At 50.1% G+C, this 17,567-nt stretch overlaps 7 protein-coding genes across 7 annotated transcripts; 3 read left to right on the forward strand and 4 right to left on the reverse strand.

The window, feature by feature from the left end:
• Positions 1–548: 548 nt before the first annotated feature.
• Positions 549–1,644, reverse strand: MRS44_016467 (uncharacterized protein; the record flags this gene model as incomplete). Its single annotated transcript, XM_046276707.2, has 5 exons — positions 549–681; positions 743–1,188; positions 1,244–1,279; positions 1,336–1,575; positions 1,630–1,644. 5 exons carry the CDS (start codon positions 1,642–1,644, stop codon positions 549–551), a joined length of 870 nt encoding a protein of 289 aa, XP_046130952.1.
• A 688-nt stretch (positions 1,645–2,332) lies between these two features.
• On the forward strand, positions 2,333–3,994 carry MRS44_016468 (uncharacterized protein; the record flags this gene model as incomplete). Its single annotated transcript, XM_046270166.2, has 4 exons — positions 2,333–2,432; positions 2,485–2,522; positions 2,572–2,847; positions 2,924–3,994. The coding sequence occupies 4 exons, from the start codon at positions 2,333–2,335 to the stop codon at positions 3,992–3,994; spliced, it is 1,485 nt and encodes a 494-aa protein (XP_046130951.1).
• Positions 3,995–4,285: 291 nt separating this feature from the next.
• MRS44_016469 (uncharacterized protein) lies at positions 4,286–5,095 on the reverse strand (the record flags this gene model as incomplete). Its single annotated transcript, XM_046282041.1, has 1 exon — positions 4,286–5,095. One exon carries the CDS (start codon positions 5,093–5,095, stop codon positions 4,286–4,288), a length of 810 nt encoding a protein of 269 aa, XP_046130950.1.
• A 744-nt stretch (positions 5,096–5,839) lies between these two features.
• On the forward strand, positions 5,840–7,300 carry MRS44_016470 (uncharacterized protein; the record flags this gene model as incomplete). Its single annotated transcript, XM_046270165.2, has 4 exons — positions 5,840–6,095; positions 6,148–6,249; positions 6,296–7,089; positions 7,133–7,300. 4 exons carry the CDS (start codon positions 5,840–5,842, stop codon positions 7,298–7,300), a joined length of 1,320 nt encoding a protein of 439 aa, XP_046130949.1.
• Positions 7,301–7,366: 66 nt separating this feature from the next.
• MRS44_016471 (uncharacterized protein) lies at positions 7,367–8,916 on the reverse strand (the record flags this gene model as incomplete). The annotated part of the gene is made up of 6 exons (XM_065618041.1): positions 7,367–7,456; positions 7,616–7,967; positions 8,020–8,069; positions 8,124–8,241; positions 8,290–8,719; positions 8,793–8,916. The coding sequence occupies 6 exons, from the start codon at positions 8,914–8,916 to the stop codon at positions 7,367–7,369; spliced, it is 1,164 nt and encodes a 387-aa protein (XP_065474113.1).
• Positions 8,917–11,182: 2,266 nt separating this feature from the next.
• Positions 11,183–14,141, forward strand: MRS44_016472 (uncharacterized protein; the record flags this gene model as incomplete). Its single annotated transcript, XM_046282039.2, has 6 exons — positions 11,183–11,239; positions 11,529–11,540; positions 11,590–11,742; positions 11,800–13,016; positions 13,651–13,747; positions 13,797–14,141. The coding sequence occupies 6 exons, from the start codon at positions 11,183–11,185 to the stop codon at positions 14,139–14,141; spliced, it is 1,881 nt and encodes a 626-aa protein (XP_046130946.2).
• An 816-nt stretch (positions 14,142–14,957) lies between these two features.
• Positions 14,958–16,481, reverse strand: MRS44_016473 (uncharacterized protein; the record flags this gene model as incomplete). The annotated part of the gene is made up of 1 exon (XM_046276706.2): positions 14,958–16,481. The coding sequence occupies one exon, from the start codon at positions 16,479–16,481 to the stop codon at positions 14,958–14,960; it is 1,524 nt and encodes a 507-aa protein (XP_046130945.1).
• Positions 16,482–17,567: the final 1,086 nt, after the last annotated feature.

Below are 17,567 nucleotides of genomic sequence, written 5' to 3' on the forward strand. Positions count from 1 at the left end.
GTTAACTTGTAGTGTAGAGCTTGAAACATGATGGATTTTGATAAACCACATATCCCCATTGTTTCCTATGGGCCTTGATGGCGTTGGGCAGTCACCGACTGGTCCAAGCATGGCCACGGTCGATCAGTCAATCAACTACGGACACTAGCGAGGCGCAGCTTGGCACATGCTCGGATTTTAGAAGCCAAGAATCAATGAGATGACGTATCAGTACCGTGAGCATTCGGACCGACGAACTTCTCTTCGCCAGGCATCGAAATTCTTTCGATCTATCTGGCGTGGATGGTGGTTCCAATTCATTTCACAGACATGCAATTTCCACACCCAAAGCCCCAATTGCTTGAAACTTTTGCTTCTCTCCCTTACTCCTCCATATTGGGTCACGGCAGCTTAGTGACAATGCTACGGGTGCATGGGTTGCTGTCAAAGTAGATCTCCCGACACCGTCGGGTGTCAATTCCAGACATGGATAAAAGGAGCAAATGAACTGCTTATTGACATTCTGCGAACAAAAGTTTCCACCTCAAATACATGACATAAATACTTCACTAGATCTTCGCATTAGGGCTCCCGAATTCAACCGTGTTAATGATTGACCCAACTCCTTCGAGGCCAACCTCAACAACATCTCCATCCTTGAGCCAGAGGGGAGGATTCCTTCCCATTCCAACTCCTTCCGGACTGCAACCAAAACGCATCATCAGTTACTATCCAATGTTGTTCAAGAAGAGGGGAAACTCACGTTCCGGTAAAGATGAGGTCGCCGGGTTCCAAAGTGGTGCCCTGGCTCAAGAACGAGATGACCTTCTTGATGCCAAATATCTGGTCTTTAGTCGAGCTGTTCTGCACAGTCTCTCCATTGAGCTTGGTCCAGATGTTGAGGTTCTGGCCGTCTTTGATGACGTCCTTGGTCACGATACCAGGTCCGTAAGGCGCCCATCCATCAAAGCCCTTGCCAAGAGACCATTGGCCTCCGCCGAACTTGATCTGCCAGTCGCGATGAGATACATCGTTGCCAACAGCATAGCCCAGGACATAATCCAATGCATCGTCTTCCGAAACGTCAAGAGCCTGCTTGCCAATGACGATGACGAGCTCGCATTCGTAGTCCAGTGACTGGCCGGTCTGTGCTCTGGCGGGAATGGGGATAGGGTCGGATGGTCCTGAGAGCGATGACTTGGGTTTGTACTGGTTAGAGTATCAGTTTTCAGATCGCCAACTTCTTAGTATCAGTGCCACTTACAAAAAGGACGGGAAATTTGGGAATAGGCATCTTAGTCTAGATACTTTCCATTAGATACAGCGCCTTATATGTGAGCCTCGTGTGTATCTTACCTCAATGGCATGCTGCGTGTAGTTCAAGCCAAGGCATCTCACAGTACCGACATCCTCCGTTGCCAGCGGAGCAAGAAGAAGGCGAATGTCGACAATCTTATCAGTAACATTGTGGTCCCCAAAGACATCGCCGGTGATGACATGCGCCTTTTTCGCTTTGGCGATGTTGGTCTCGCCGTCGGGGAGGATGGCATCACCATAGTAGATTCGGTCATCTTTGGCAAGAAACCGGACGAGTCTCTAGGATGCATTAGTTCACGTGGATTCAATATCAGCTCTGATGAGGGCCTTTACTGAGAAGGCAGGCATCTTGAGAATGGTCTTCGGCGGAAGTTGGCCGAGGTTTTTCTTCGGGTACAAGATACGGCTCGGGGGAGCGCACTTAAAGGGCTACAATCGAGCTCCAAATTTTAGAATCGCTCCTTGGGCTTTACTGCCGATGATTTCAGGCACAATCAGGGGAAAATTAGTTCTCTTGATTCGTTGACAATGGCATGCATGGTCGAGGAACCATGACCGGAAGCGGTGACGGGTAGAACGGGTCATGGCGGATCGAGGCGGGGACCCTCCTTCGGCGAAACAGGCCGAGATTTCGGGGCATATGCCGAACCAATGGCAAGCCTCAGAGCGGTAATCAAGATCAATCTCTCTGGATTCATGGCCAAGAATGACATAATGGTTCAACCGAGGACACCGGATACTGGCGGAGATTGATCCACGCCGAACTACTCGGGGCATTGACCGGGCAGAAACAGCCAGTCATTGAAGAGACGTTATCCACACCATGTGTTTCCCCAGATTAGGGCCCCATGGGGATGATCTTAGCTCGGGGCAACGGAGACTGCTGCTCGGACATTTAAGCTTGAGGACGTCCTTGTTTGGGTTTGTCTGAGCTGGCGGACCTGGCTGGATGTTTATTTGCACTTCTACACCATCACCTTGATTGACCAGCACGACCCCTATCAGAGACAACCCACGTGTTCACAGATTTATCAACATGGCCCTCAAGGGAGCTGAAGTCGCTGAGCACAACAGCGCCAAGTCGTGCTGGGTCATTGTCCATGGCAAGGCATATGACGTAACGGACTTTCTACCCGGTAGGCATCATCGACGCAGATAACGATAATCCTGTGTTCTAACATCCCTTAGAACACCCCGGAGGTTCCAAGATTATTCTCCGATACGCCGTACGATACTCATTTTGCCGTCCGAAGCCTCAACTAACCTTGCGCTCAGGGCAAAGACGCAACCGATGAATTTGACCCTGTTCACCCTCCCGACACACTCGAGAAATATCTCGACAAGTCAAAACATCTAGGCCCCGTTGACATGTCAACAGTGGAGGAAGAAGAGAAGGAGGAAGACCCAGACGAGGCTGAACGATTGGAACGTCTCGCCCAAAAGCCACTCCTTTCGCAATGCTACAACCTACTTGACTTTGAAGCGGTGGCACGACGCGTTATGAAGAAAACGGCCTGGGGCTATTACTCCAGTGGTGCTGATGACGAGATTGTGAGATGCTCACTCCTTGACTTGGCTTTTCCGGGCTACTTCTTGTCGGTAGATTATTGCTAACTGCTATTCCTAGACGATGCGGGAGAACCATAGTGCTTTCCACCGCGTCTGGTTCCGGCCCCGGGTTCTCGTCGATGTCGAACACGTCGACTTTTCGACGACAATGTTGGGAACGAAGTGCTCGATTCCATTCTACGTCACTGCCACAGCGCTTGGCAAGCTCGGCCATCCTGAAGGCGAAGTCATCTTGACCCGAGCAGCACATAAACACGACGTCATTCAGATGATCCCCACGCTTGCGTCCTGTTCACTAGACGAAATCCTCGACGCGCAACAAGGGGATCAGGTTCAATGGCTTCAGCTTTACGTCAACAAGGATCGGGAAATCACGAGGAAAATCATCCAACATGCCGAAAAGAGAGGCTGCAAAGGTCTTTTCATCACAGTCGACGCACCACAGCTTGGAAGACGAGAGAAGGATATGAGAAGCAAATTCACCGATCCCGGCAGCGATGTTCAAAGTGGGCACGAAACCGATAACAGCCAGGGCGCTGCCAGAGCTATTTCGAGCTTTATCGACCCAGCTCTCTCGTGGAAGGATATTCCTTGGTTTCAAAGCGTCACTTCGATGCCCATTGTTCTCAAGGGCGTGCAGCGTGTTGAAGACGCCGTCAAGGCTGCTGAAATGGGCGTTCAAGGCATTGTTCTTTCCAACCATGGTGGTCGACAGTTGGACACTGCACCATCAGCTATTGAAGTTCTGGCTGAAACAATGCCGATCCTGCGTGAGCAGGGGCTTGACTCGAAAATGGAGGTTTTCATCGATGGAGGTATTCGACGAAGCACTGATATCATCAAGGCTTTGTGTCTCGGTGCCAGAGGCGTGGGTATCGGTCGGCCGTTCTTGTACGCCATGAGCTCTTATGGTCAAGAAGGCGTGGAGAGAGCTATGCAGCTCCTCAAGGACGAGATGGAGATGAATATGAGATTGATCGGATGCGCAAAGGTTGAGGACCTCAACCCAAGCCTTGTGGACTGCCGGGCCTTGTCATCCCACGCTGGTGGTGTTCCGGCCGACAACTTGTCGTCGGCTGTGTATGACCCATTGGCTGTGCCATCGCAGAGGCCCAAGGCTAAGCTATAAAGATTTCTCCGGATGATATTGGAGTTATGGCCAAAGAGTTACTTTCTTACATCTTTTCTTTCTCGTGAAGGGTAGTCATAGTCCGAAAAATAGACCAAGTCTTATTCTTGAATGGCATGCCACGAAACCTTTTCAGGTACAGGTCCAAGCGAAACAGCAAAAAGTTCCTTAAAGCTCACTTAAGAAGCCGTCCTTTGAGTTGGTTGAATAGTGAGTGACATCATCTTCATTCCCAAGATGCATTTAGCCGAACTCCGCGCAAGCAACATGAGAATTGTCCTCCACCTAAGATCAGGGGTCACTGCACCAACCTCCATCGACAACATATGAACTTCCCGTCACCGCACTCGCCTCATCACTCCCAAGAAACACAATCACCTTGGCCACCTCCTCCGGCTCCAAATCTCTCTGCAAGCTCTGTCCCCGCATGACCTCCGCCCTGTATTCGGGAGTCAGAACCTCTTCCTTCTGTCTCTTTGTCGCGATGGCTCCAGGCATGACGCTGTTGATCCGGATGTTGAACTGCCCGAACTCCTTGCTCTGTGTACGCGTGAGGCCCATGATTGCCGCTTTGCAGGCCCCGTAGACTGAGACTCCAGTGGCGGGGATTCTCCAGGAGATGGATCCCAGGTTGATGATGCTACCTCCTCCAGCCTTCTTCATCGCTGGGATGAAGGCCTGACTCAGGAAGAAGATGTGTCTGAGGTTGCCGTTGATGTTGATATCCCACGCTTCGGGCGTCACTTGTTCTGTCCGGAGCCTGCACTTGTTGCCTGCGCCTGCTGCATTGTTGACAAGAACATGTACTGTACCGTGCTGCTTCAGTATATCGGTAGCCGTAGCTTGTAATTTCCCCAGGTCAGAGACGTCGCAGAAGTAAAAGATGGGTGTCTTGATCGCAACTCCACTAGAATCTTTGGCGTGGGAAACAACACGGTTGATGGTATCTCCTGCCGACTCCCCAGCGATGTCAAGGAAGATAACCTGGCACCCTTGGAGAGCAAAGAGTTCAACTGTGGCAGCGCCTATCCCTTCTGCACCACCCGTGACAACCACAATCTTGTCACGAAGGCTGGGATAGATGGCGTGCGGTCGAGACATGTTGACAGTAGTCTGTAAAAAAAGCGGAAAGACTGTTGACTTGGATGAATGAGGTTGTCTGCACTTATCACCAACCCCTCTTTCAACCTCCTCTTGACAAATCTGGAACAACGTTACAACGTGATGACGTCTACTATAGCCAAAGGGGTAAACCGATTGGTGTACAAAAACGCCTTGTCTTCGGGGTTTACAAGACATGTGCATCCAGCGAGGAAGCTTGGCGACATCACGATTGGGGCCACAATAGGTAGCGATAAGTAAATAATATCTATACCTAGTTTCTAATGAGAGATAAAATACCTTGTGGGTTGGTAGAATTCGCTAAAACTTGGAAGAAAAAACACAATAGAGCCGGCCTCACACACCATACTTATTCTTTCTGAAATTTGCTCCTGAACAACGAGTCAGCCTTCTTCCGTTAGCGAGCATGCCTATCCTTGAGAATCTCATACTAGAAAGGAGGTCGAAGCCCCATGTCGCTTCCCCCACGGCAATCATCTATCGATCTGGGGTATGCAAGTCATTGTCGCTGCTCTGGAGCCCAAGGAATAGCTTTTACGTAACAGACGCCAAGAAAGCAAACTGCCATAAATATTTGGCAAATTTGAGATCGGCAAAAAACAAGCGACAACCCCTCTCTCGGTGGAGTCGCCCGAACACCATGATAAACACCAAGCGGGGAAGCGGTAACACACAGTTCAGGCATCAAGGTCACAAAGGAAACAGTCGGACAAGAAATGCAACATGACGATTCAACTCTGGCGCCTAACGGCTACCCAAGCTCTTGGAAAGATCAGAGCCAAGGACCTCACGATTGAGCAGTATGCATCCTCTCTATTGGAACGAATTAAGCAGCGCGACGACGATGTTAGAGCCTGGGCATATCTCGATCCAGCGACCATCTTAGAACAGGCCCGACAGCTCGACAAGGTTCCCTTCGATAAGAGAGGGCCGCTTCATGGCCTGCCAGTTGCAGTCAAGGACATCATCTATACCAAAGGTTGGTGAATTACAAGCCCGGTACGCCGAGAGCTATTTACTAATGCCAACAGATATGCCAACGGCGCATGGCTCACCGATATATAAGGATCACCTTGTGAAAGTAGATGCCGGGTCTGTCTCCATCCTTCGAAATGCAGGGTGCCTCATATTTGGTAAGTCAGTCAAGTCACCAGGTACCATTGTACTGATAACAGCCAGGCAAAACCACAACGACTGAATTTGCAGCCGTCTTCGCCGGTCCCAAAACTCGAAATGCCCATAGTACCACGCGCACCCCAGGCGGCTCCTCTTCTGGATCTGGCGCGGCTGTGGCTGACTTCCAGATACCCATCGCCCTTGGGAGTCAGACCATGGGCTCCATCGTCCGCCCAGCCGCCTTCAATGGGACATACGGTTTCAAGCCGACATGGAACGCTATCACACGAGAGGGCCAGAAGTTCAGTGCTCTCACATTTGACACTATCGGGTTCTTCACCCGTAGTGTTGATGACGTCGAAGCCTTGATGGATCTCTTTGCCGTCCACGATGACGAGGAAAGTGCATTCACTGATATCAAGGGCTCTCGTATCGCTGTTTGTAGAACGATACAGTGGAGCCTTGCCGGTCAGGGAACCATAAGCGCTATAGAAAAGGCCATAGAGTTACTCAAAGCCCACGGAGCTCAAGTCGAAGAAATCGGTCTCGGTTCCGAGTTCGATCGTGTTGTCGAATGGCACGGCAAACTCGGTCAGACTGAAGGCGGCACCACTTTCCTCCCCGAGTACCTCTCTGCCAAGCAAGATTTGCACGACCATTTGATCGGATGGGTTGAGAACAAGCAAAAGATCACTCACAAAGACCAGCTCGAAGCGTACGACGGTCTCTCCGCCCTACGCCCCAAGTTTGACGCCATTGCGAGTCGTTACGATGCGGTTCTAACCCCGAGTGTGCTAGATGAAGCACCAGAAGGACTAGATAATACTGGGAGCCCGATTCTTGCTTCAACTTGGACGGTAAGTCAGTTGGAACTCCACAGGACATGGCTGACAATAGCAGGCGTTGCACTCCCCAGTCATCAACATCCCCGGTTTTCGGGGTCCGAATAACATGCCGGTCGGGGTTTCGCTTGTCGCGCCTCGTTTCAAAGATCGTCACCTCCTCAAGGTGGGCAAAGCAGTTGGCCGTATCTTTGAAGCAGAGGGTGGATGGATTCAAGGATCGTAAGATGTCTATAAATTTCGTTTATCTCATCACAAGATTTTGTGTTGGAATAGAAAAATGTCAGTCATTCTACCGGCGATGACGGTCATCTTCATCCTCGGATGATGACAGCAAAGCCTCCTCATCTCTCCTCCACTCATCCATCTGGATATCCTCCGCCTGTAGTTTTGTGTAGACCGTTTTCGGTTTCCTCAGCCTCCTAACGCCAAGTATGATGCCGACCACAACGGCGGCGAAAGCAGTGATAATCACACCCACTGAAATCCATTTCCTCCATCCTCTTATACAGCAAGGATACCAATACATGTATATACCCACAGCCCACTCCGTCCAGCTTAATCGCCGCGCTTGGTCTCGGACAAGGCCTTTTCGCAGCAGGTGCTTGAATCGGGGTCCGTTCGGCCCCGTCTCGAAGCGGTGAACTCCGAAGCGGGGGATCGTTTCTTGGCGAGGATCAGATTGAGGAAACTGGAAATCACCCCAGTGTCCTTTGTACTCAAACCATGACGTGTGATTGGAGGAAGATCTCGGAGATTGTTGCTTGGGAGGGGTGAGGGGGATAAGAGTGAAGGTGTCGGTGTCGAGTTTGTAGAAGTAGGCCGACAAGACGGGGTCCCATCTTTTCCCTTCATCGCAGTAGTCAATCAAAGCCGCATTATGTACGGGTGCGCTGAAAGACATGTCAGTATGCACTCGGAGTTGCTATAAAGGAATTATCATACCCAGGCATGGCGTAGTTGGCGTGAGACCCTCGGGCACTGTACACGATGGGCTAGAAATTGTCAGCAGGTCGGTCATGAGTTGACATGTTTGTGAATGAACGTACTCTGTCACCAGCTTTGGAAACCGCTGCGTCATTCCAATCGTAGCCCTCGCCATCGACATGCTGACTGTAGTAAATGCCAACAGGTTTTCCGTCTCGGAAGCGGACCATGTTATGCTCCCTTGATAAGGTCAGTCAAGCTCTCCTCGGTGACTCAAACGCGACTTACCAGTCTCCAACGTGGTTACCGAAATGCATCCCTGCCGAGGCCTTTTCGCTTGTAACAAGACGATTCAGCGGCTCCAGGACTTGCGTGATATTGGGTCCCTCATTGTAGGAATAAAAGTAAAAGTAGAACGCATCCAGGTCAACCTCATTCTTCTCTACAAGAATGACAGCGCAAGGTGTGGCATTGTGTATCCTGCCAGCATCGTCTGGTGCCTCGCCGAGAATCCATTTGGGATAAGAAAAGGGATCATCTTTGGATACCAAGGCAACATCTTCATCTCCAAACTCATTGAGAGTCCCCAAGTTGCCGAGATCAATTGAAGGAATACCGTTAATTGCATGCCCTTGCACCGTCGGTGTCGTGTGCTGAAGATGGGCGAGCAAGTCGCTGGGCATGTACGGATCTTCAGAGTGCAGCCAAACAAGAGGCGCTAGAACAGGTCGCTCGTTAGTGAACCGTTGTCGCACGATTCGGACACGACGCGCTCAGCAAGTGTGACATACCGTAGTTAGCCACATAATCCGGACATCGGAGATCCGGCTTTACCGTCTCGGCTCGGACGGACAAGACCATCAAGAAGAAGAGGCACCTGAGTAGCAGCGCCTGGGCTGCCGATTGCCCTGCCATCTCGAAACCCGCCTGGTCAGCACTTGCGATGACAAGTTGAGGCTCGAAGGAATAAGCATCAGGGATGCTCGGTCTGAGACAGGGAAAAAGAATGATATCGGAAACGCTTAATCAGCCAGCGCAACGCGCACCCGCGTCGGTAGCTTCGGCTTCAGGGGGGGCTGGGTTGGGCTTTGCTCATTGGCGGTCTCGTGTGAGGCATTTCCAACCAATCAACCGGGCTCTGGGAGTCGCTGCTGGCTGACGCGGTCCACAATTAGCAGCGTCGATACGAGGTTCTGTTAGTGTGCATAACAGGATGAGATGCCGAAGATGTGAAGGCATTGCTCCTTTATCATCATTGCCGAGGGACTCCGGAAAGTGATATGTCAAGAAATAATTATGACGTAGGTAGTCAAAGCTTAACCGAGAATCGGAAGCGCCCACATTCCGCATTCCAAGGCGATCCAGGCACAGATGAAGGGTGGGCTCAGACACGAGGATAACGGCCTTATCAGGGGGGGTCCATGGAGATGACCTCACACCTTGGCAGTGACAGTGAATTTCCTCGACAGCACATGCTATCTAGCAATGTTTTTGCAGCCGTATTATACTATGTACATCTTCTATGGTCAGTTAGACAAGTCGCAAAGCTGAAAGTGCAAGCTTTTTACGAAACCGGAAAAGCCAAGCAATAAATTCCTCACAAAATTCCACACCACAACTCACTCCCCGTCCAGGGTAGGTTCTGCATTCCTGACCACGCACCAACCCTGCACCCGCCAACGACACACTCCCTTTATCTAAGCTTTATGTTGTATCACACATGACAATTCATGTCTTTCTTGGAGGCGCTCTTTTTCTTCTTGGTTGTGAACATTAGTCACCATTAATGCATTCATATCGTGGTCACAGTGGGATCTATCCGGATAAGTGCAGTGTATAGATGCATTGTCTTTCTTTTAGTATTTCTGCTGCTTGCAGTAGAAGACTCATAGCTAGGTACTCAGCGTTGTATATGGATGATAGGGAAAGACTGTTACTCTTCAATCACAACAAAAACAGCGAATACTCTTACAATAGCTTATAATTCATCTGAGCCGCAACCGTCATCCATATACTCTCCTTCCCATTCTCGGTGGAACAGTAGATTCGAGGTAGAGAGACCGACACCTGCATGTTCCTTCTGACCCAATGCTGTATACCAGCCATGATCGTGCTCACGCACTATTTAATACGGGTACCGTGAGTTAGTCTATCACTGCGTAAATAATCTTAGTTACACGTACCTAGATGCACCCGACGGGTGTGTTAGAAGAACTCTTGTGATACTTAGGGCCACTCTCATTGGCATTGACGCCTCTAAAAGAGGCCATCAGCCACAACAGTGACAGACACACCGGCCTGGGGCGCATGGTCGCCCGAGGCAAGGCAAAACGACAAGCGTTTGTGAAGTAGTACGGGAAGGTCTGTGTATCTTGGATAGGTAAGTCCGAATTGGAAGAGGGGATGATGAGGAAAGACGAGTAATGTACTGAGAACGGTTCTACTCTTATACATCTCAGAATCCAGTGTCAGGCATCTAAACAAGGCATACATATGTGTTTGGAAAGGTGTCGGTGTTTCCATTCCATACCACGACTTTCTGTATCGATCTTTGTGCAGGAAACTAAGAATGCTGTGAAAGTGCCATCATCAAATCACTTGGGAGAATATGTGCACTTTGAGATTCCCTCAGACCACCATGATCAGTGGCCGTTCTTCGACATGGCAGAATGCGGCTGCGGACGAATGAGAACCAGAAAACCTGAGACAACAGTGAGGCAGTGACCTGCGGTGTTGGCCCCCGTGGGCGTGTGCCGTTCTGCGAATCTGTGAAGATTGGACATACTGAAGATGTCTGAGCCTTGATCATCACCGTAGTTGTCATGTCCGCTAGAAAGCCACGAGGCCCTTTTTCCCCACGCAGTCGAATGGTGGTGTACGTGATGCTAAGTCTGTTCTGTAGAGAGAAGCGATTAAGAAGAAATAAACAGTAGCGACTACTAAGATAAATAACATAAGAATTAAGCCTTATAAGAACTATAACTATCTCTTCATAAGCCAGAGCCTTAAGAAGGCCTCTATTAGTTATGGCTCGTAATATAATTACTCTAATAGCATGTAGAGATAGAGATAGCTAAAAAAAGTAGGAGTAGCTATATTATTTCTTAATATAAATCGATTTCGCTATAAATTAAACCCCTTCAAGGCGATTATTATACCTTCCAGAAATATCTTCATCAAAATGGTACTTAGGCAAACAAATCGCTCCCTCGGTGGTTCGCCAGGATGGTGGTTCGCAGTGAGGCTCAACAAAGGCATTTTTTCACTGCAAAGTTAACCCCCTCGAAGTCGAGATTGACAATATCATTAAAAGTAGATGCTTGACTTCTCGGCCGCGAGGCATACTATTCCTCACTCCAATGGGCCAAAGATAGAAGTTACAAGCGAACCGCAGAATCAACCTCTAGTGATACAAGGTCTAGAAAAAAAGCGGCTAGATTGTCTAATTATCTGTCACCCACCGTTGAGACAGCATCGATGACTTCTCAGAATAGTGATGACTTATCGGAGAGCTCAACACGACTCAGGTCCAGGATGAAGTGAGCCTTCTCAAGCAAGTCAGATCCGGAAAAGGACGAATCGAAACAGATCCCAGACCACGAGGCCACCCAGCGTTGCCAGGAACTTAGGCAAAAAGTCGTGGAAGCCTCCCAGAAGACCCTTGCCTCATTTCTCCCTGAAGGAGGTAGATCCCTTGATCATCCGGTCCGGTTTTGGGGATCGGTGGATGTCATCTGCCGGGTGAGTTTTGAATCCAGGACACAAATTAAAGGGGTACTAATTGGTGATGTGTTTTAGCAAATATCATGGGTTTACGTGAGTATCTCGCGCAAGACCTACATGATTCGGGACTTTGATGCCCTGTCCTCGCTTTCTGGGAAGGCTACGGCTCTCGGGCCTACACAAGAGACATGGGCTGACTGCCTCAACTGCCGATCGGAAATGGTATACGGATCTGCTGCTGAAGCCCTTCAACATCTTCATTCACACCATTCCCGGCGAGTCACATGTGGCAGAGAGGGTCAAAGGCCTTTCGATGACCCGTCGTTTGTGTGGCTACGTCCGACTACCCATGGAGGTCAGGATGCCGCCAGTGTTGACCGCATCGAGGAGGCAGTGAAAAAATTCATTCACGATTTGGTCGACCTAAACTCTACCGTTGAAGAATTGCAGTTGCTGGCGGCAAGGGCGTTCAAGACAGACAAGATTGAGAAAACGCCCCCTCATTCCCAGAAATTGCGCGCCTTGTTTGAGGAATTGGCCTCCTTCTATATCCTCTGGGGAAGTCACCTCTCGCTGTTGAACAGGCTCTCGCTCGCCACCGCCAGTAAAGACACCATTCGACAGTCAGACTTCATCACTAAGGAAATCACCGATATTGAGGGTCGAGCGTCTTGGGCATCGAGAGACGCCAAGCTTCTCGCGGAAGGTATCAAGAGTGACATCACTGTGCTCACCAACACCACTTCAACGGCCGAGGGCTTAGGTGCCGAGGCGGTTGGCGCCGAGTTCCTCGTCTTGGCTCTCGTGCTCAACCTCCAAAGCCGACCGCTCAAGATAGCCAAGAACATAAAAGATGACAAAGCCAACCGGCGCGACGGGGAGATGGAGGTTGTCGAAACCTACCAGAACTATGTGGCTAAGCTGCACATCCAGGCCAACCGGCGGCCACGGAAGCGGCTATTTCTCGACATCAGCGCCGTACAGGAAGAGATAGACGCGCTGCGGGTGATGGGGAATTGCCAATGGGTGGTCGCCAACAACTTCATGAGATTGATATGGCCGTGGCCGTTCCACCTTCTTGAACCGACTCGGATGGACTTGCACCTAATCGAGGACCGTTATGCGAGATCACACATGAATAAGCGGGCGACAGTTGACTCCGATCTGCTGACGCTCCGGGAGAAGACGACAGCTTTGAAGGAAAATGTCAAGCAGACCGTCGAGGTTCTCGAGGAGAACCATGGAAAAGCTATCCGAGTGTTTACCATCGTCACGCTCTTTTTCTTGCCACTGTAAGTTTCCCGACATAAACAAGGGACCCATTTTGACGGTTACTAACCCATATAGATCTTTTGTCTCGAGCTTCATGGGTATGAACACAATGGACATAAGGGACATGGAGCACAATCAGACAATCTATTGGGCGGCTGCTGTGCCCGTGACGGTGGGCACTATGGCTTTGGCTCTGATATATGCATATAGAGGGCAAGAAATCTCAGGCTGGATAGCTTCTAGAATGAAATAGCAGATAGGCATCGTCACTCTGTTGATGTTCCCTTGGGACAGTTCAAGAGATTAGACATTGCTTACCAAGCGTATTTCAACCACCTTGCAGCTTCTGTCATTTCTTGGCTGGAGATCAAGGCTCCCAAGCTGAAACATTCACCGTCGTTGAATTGTTCCATTATTTAGCCACATGCTCTAAACAATACATCATCGTGAGGGCGCATACTCATGAATCTGTCCCTGTTCCGTTAATTTTCGGAGTGCGGTCACAAGGCCCAACTCTGGACCAACCTTGTTTTGTGAAAGGTGTGCCAAAGACTCTTGCCGACTTTATAACCGGGCAAGCACACAAATTTTTACCTCTTGGTTCTGCCCGACTGATAAAAGTTATTGTCACGACAACCTCTGACGATCTCTCAGCAACTTCGCTGTCTTTAGAGTAATGGCCCCTGTCACCTCTGGTAGCTGCCTCTGCGGGGCATGCGCCTACTCATACACGGATGAGCCAGCTATGAAGGTAACGCCGCCTCAACTTATGACTCTATCACTATCTAACCTCTGGCAAGGCTCTCTGCTACTGTGTCACCTGCCGCAAGGTCTCAGGAGGGACAAACACTACCAATTTTATTGTCCCAGAGGAAAATTTCACCCTGAATAGTGGCAAGCCCAAGTCATTTTCTACCGAGCACGAGACCGGCATGACCATCACCCTGTTCTTCTGTCCCGACTGTGGGACAACCATGTGGAAAGAGGCTTCGGCATCCCAGTTCAAAGGTGTGAAATTAGTTCAGGCAGGAACACTGACGGATCCGACCAATTTTACTGGGAAGATTGATGTCGAGCTGTACGCTCCTGAGAGAGCTTCCTGGCTGGTTGCTCTGCAGGGTGCAGAGCAGAAGGAGCAGCTTTAGGTTGGGAATTAGCTCGCTGGAGCTGGCCTTGTGCAAGGGAGTGGAAATTGGCATGATCGGTCTTGTCCTGCTATGTGCATTTGTTGCGAGAAGAGTATCTATTGACGTCAGGGGTTCAGAGTGAAGAGCCCAATAGCCGAGATCAAAATTGATTGGTCGTTTTCAAAGCGTTGAAGTTTTACTTGAGGGAGCCTGTAGACCGGCCCGGCTCCCCGTGCTTGGACCTCGAAAGGTTGTATTTTGAGAGTTAGCCAAGGGCAGCCACTGAGGGCTGTGGCAGGGAATGATGCAAGTCTGACGTGTCAGGATTTTGACCGTTCACTCCGTCACAAATACATGTCAAGAGGGACTTGAAGTTGCTGATAAGAGACCCTGAGTTAAAAGAACACTAAGGTCGGCAGATTTACAAGTCGTTGATGCGTCACGAGGGAGCAAGGTGTCCAAAGGTGAATAAGGATGGAGTTGGATGGCAGGATGGGCGGCACGTGACGTAGCTTGGTGCTGACAAGGATATTAGGCCAATTAGCTTTGGTGTTGACATTTTTAACTGGGGAGTTCCTTATCAGCGCATCTTATCGATAAGTGCAGGCCTGGATAAAACATGCACAACTAGCAGAGCGAGATCGGAGGATGCATTAAGCATGGATACGTGCTCCCCAGAACGACGTCTTGGCCCTGATGCCTCAGTTGAATCTAGAAGGACAAGCACGAGATAATGTATTACAGTATAGGACTCGAATGGACGTTACAAGAAATTTTATTATGACAATTATGCGTAATTAATTAGAACAGCTTTTTCTTAGTCACACTGCGCCTCTACGCACTCCCTGTGACGATATCCATCTCCTGAATTGGGACCATCTTTGTCCTGAAAAGGAGTTTGTGTCCCACAACAAGAACCACGAACAAAATCAAACTGATGTAATTCGTGAAGAACTTGCTGGTGTCCCACTCAATAAACACCTCGAAGCCACTTGTGATAATGATGAGGACAGTGAATATCAGGCCGTACCAAGATAGGTAGGGCTGGAAGGGCGCCACATATGGTAGGCTTGAGCGAGGGATTTGGTAAAAAGATAGAGCCTTCATGAAACGGATGTGGCACACGTTGATGATGGCCCAGGCGATGAATCCTGCAACCGATGTGATGCTGAGGAACCAGTTGAAGACAACTGTGCCATCATTAGACAGGTTGAGGAATGATAGGAATCCGAAAATGGCACAGAATCCGACTGCGTAGTATGGCGTTCCGAAGCGGTTCGTCTTCTTCAAGAAAGCTGGGGCATGGCCAGAGTCAGCCAAAGAGATAAGAATACGGCTGCTCGAGTAGACATCCGAGTTGGCGGCAGTCAAAACAGCGGTAAGGAGCACCGCGTTGAGGATGGACGGGAGGACCGGGACTCCGGCAAGTTGGGCGACGATGACGAGGGGAGAAGCTGAAGCGTCTTGAGAGTCACTGAGAAGACCCTCATTTGTGTATGGGATATTGAGGCCGAGGAAGAAGACGGTCGAGATGAAGAAGGAGAAGACACCCCAGAAGGTCCAACGCATAGCAGACGGAATTGTCTTTTGGGGATCCTTGGTTTCTCCAGCTCCGATGGCGACAAGCTCTGAGCCCTGGTAGCTGAACCCGGCGGTGATCATGACGGACCAGAAGCCAATGAACCTGCCAGTCGCGCCCTCTGCCAGATGTTCAGCAAACGCACCCGGCGTGCCCCAGTACTTAAAACCCAGGTAGCCCTGTTGGCCAACGCCTGCGTTAACGCAGATGGAAAAGATGATGAAGCCAATGATAGTGATGACTTTGATGCTGGAGAACCACATCTCAAACTCTCCAAACCACCGCACAGGGAGGAAGTTGGCGATGGTGAAGAGAACCCAAAACACAGCAATCCAGATGCCGATGTTTAGGCTCTTGTCCCAGTATTGGATGATAAGGCCAGCGGCGGTCAACTCAAGAGCGAATGTGATTGTCCAGCTGAACCAATAAACCCAGCCCATGGCGAAACCAAATGTGGGATCGAGGAAGCGTGTGGCATAGGTTGTGAATGCGCCTGCGACAGGGATGTAGGCGGCCATTTCTCCAAGGGCAACCATGACTGAGAAGAGAAGGCTGCCCACGAAGATGAAGGCGATGAGTAGAGAAACAGGCCCGGCTGTTGCAAGAGCGTTTCCTGTTCCGATGAACAGACCTGTTCCTACGGCAGCGCCGATGGCGATGAATTGAAGATGTCGGCCATGGAGTCCTCTCTCCAGCTGAGTATCATCGGCAGCTTCGAAGTCGACAGACTTGGACGACTGTGCCGAGTCGTGGGCCTCTGTCTTGGTCTGGATATCCATGATGGCGGTTGTGGATAAAGAAAAGCAAGAAACAGGCCAAGAATCCAAAGAAGCAAAGAAGGACCCTCTTCACCAAACTACTGGGACTGCTACCTCACATTTGCCAAAAAGGCAGACACACGAAGCCATTTTATCTGATCCGATGAGTCAAGTCACCATCCGATTCTCGAACCCTCATGTCGTGTTAGGGCGAAGATTGGTGGAGCCGCGATGACAAGAGTTGAATAACCGTTATATAATGAATTGCTTTCTGAGTCCCTGTTCTCCCCTTTGTACCCCGGAGAATATGGCGGGACCCCGCAATGACCCCATGCTTTCTTATCTTCGTTGTCGTGAGGTCTGTGAGATGCCAAGATGATGCGCGTTCTAGCTGTCTTCGAGAAGGGCTTGGAGGCTTTTGTGGCTGCAGCTCGCACTGAGGAAGTATTTTATTGAGCATAACAGCCCCAAGAGCGCACGAATTGCGCCTTTTCGTCTTTTCGAGTCTTCCGCCCTTGTTGAACAAGGCTTGAGCTCGCTAGTCTTCATACTTGTCGTGCTAAGGCGGATGTACAAGTTGGGCGGAAGTGGGTCTATGGGGATGTCAACCAAGGGCGGAGGCTAAGATTTCATCTCGCGTGAACACCTTCTCTGCCGAGAATCCTTGCCAAGATTTGCTCGCATGATCTAACGGGTTTGTTGGGTTTAATTGGGGGCTTAAAGCCGGCGTTGGTAATCATGTCGTTGGACAAGTGGCCGCCGGCCGCCGAAAATTGGCCCGACATGATCCCCCACACTGCTGTTACGCAAGAGGACTGTTAATCTGGAAGGACACGGGGAAGATATAACTGGGGTTGGGTTTAATCAAAGATCTGATAAATCTCGGATGACATGTGAATTACCTACTTGACTGCCCCTCGCCACTCGGCGTTGAACGCGTTGAGGCCCGACTTCGGACCGTCGGCCACATGACAGGGGCTGCTCTGTAGGTGTTGTCGCGACTACATAGGATCTGTGGCACAAGAGAAGAAAGGCATTTGGCCTACCTAGCTAAGCTGAAGGCGCCGTGACAACATATTACGGCCTTCCATCTACCATCAGTTCATC

This window comes from Fusarium solani (genome assembly GCF_023522795.1).
Source record: "Fusarium solani strain SB1 chromosome Unknown bctg00000012, whole genome shotgun sequence".
Taxonomy (NCBI): domain Eukaryota; kingdom Fungi; phylum Ascomycota; class Sordariomycetes; order Hypocreales; family Nectriaceae; genus Fusarium; species Fusarium solani.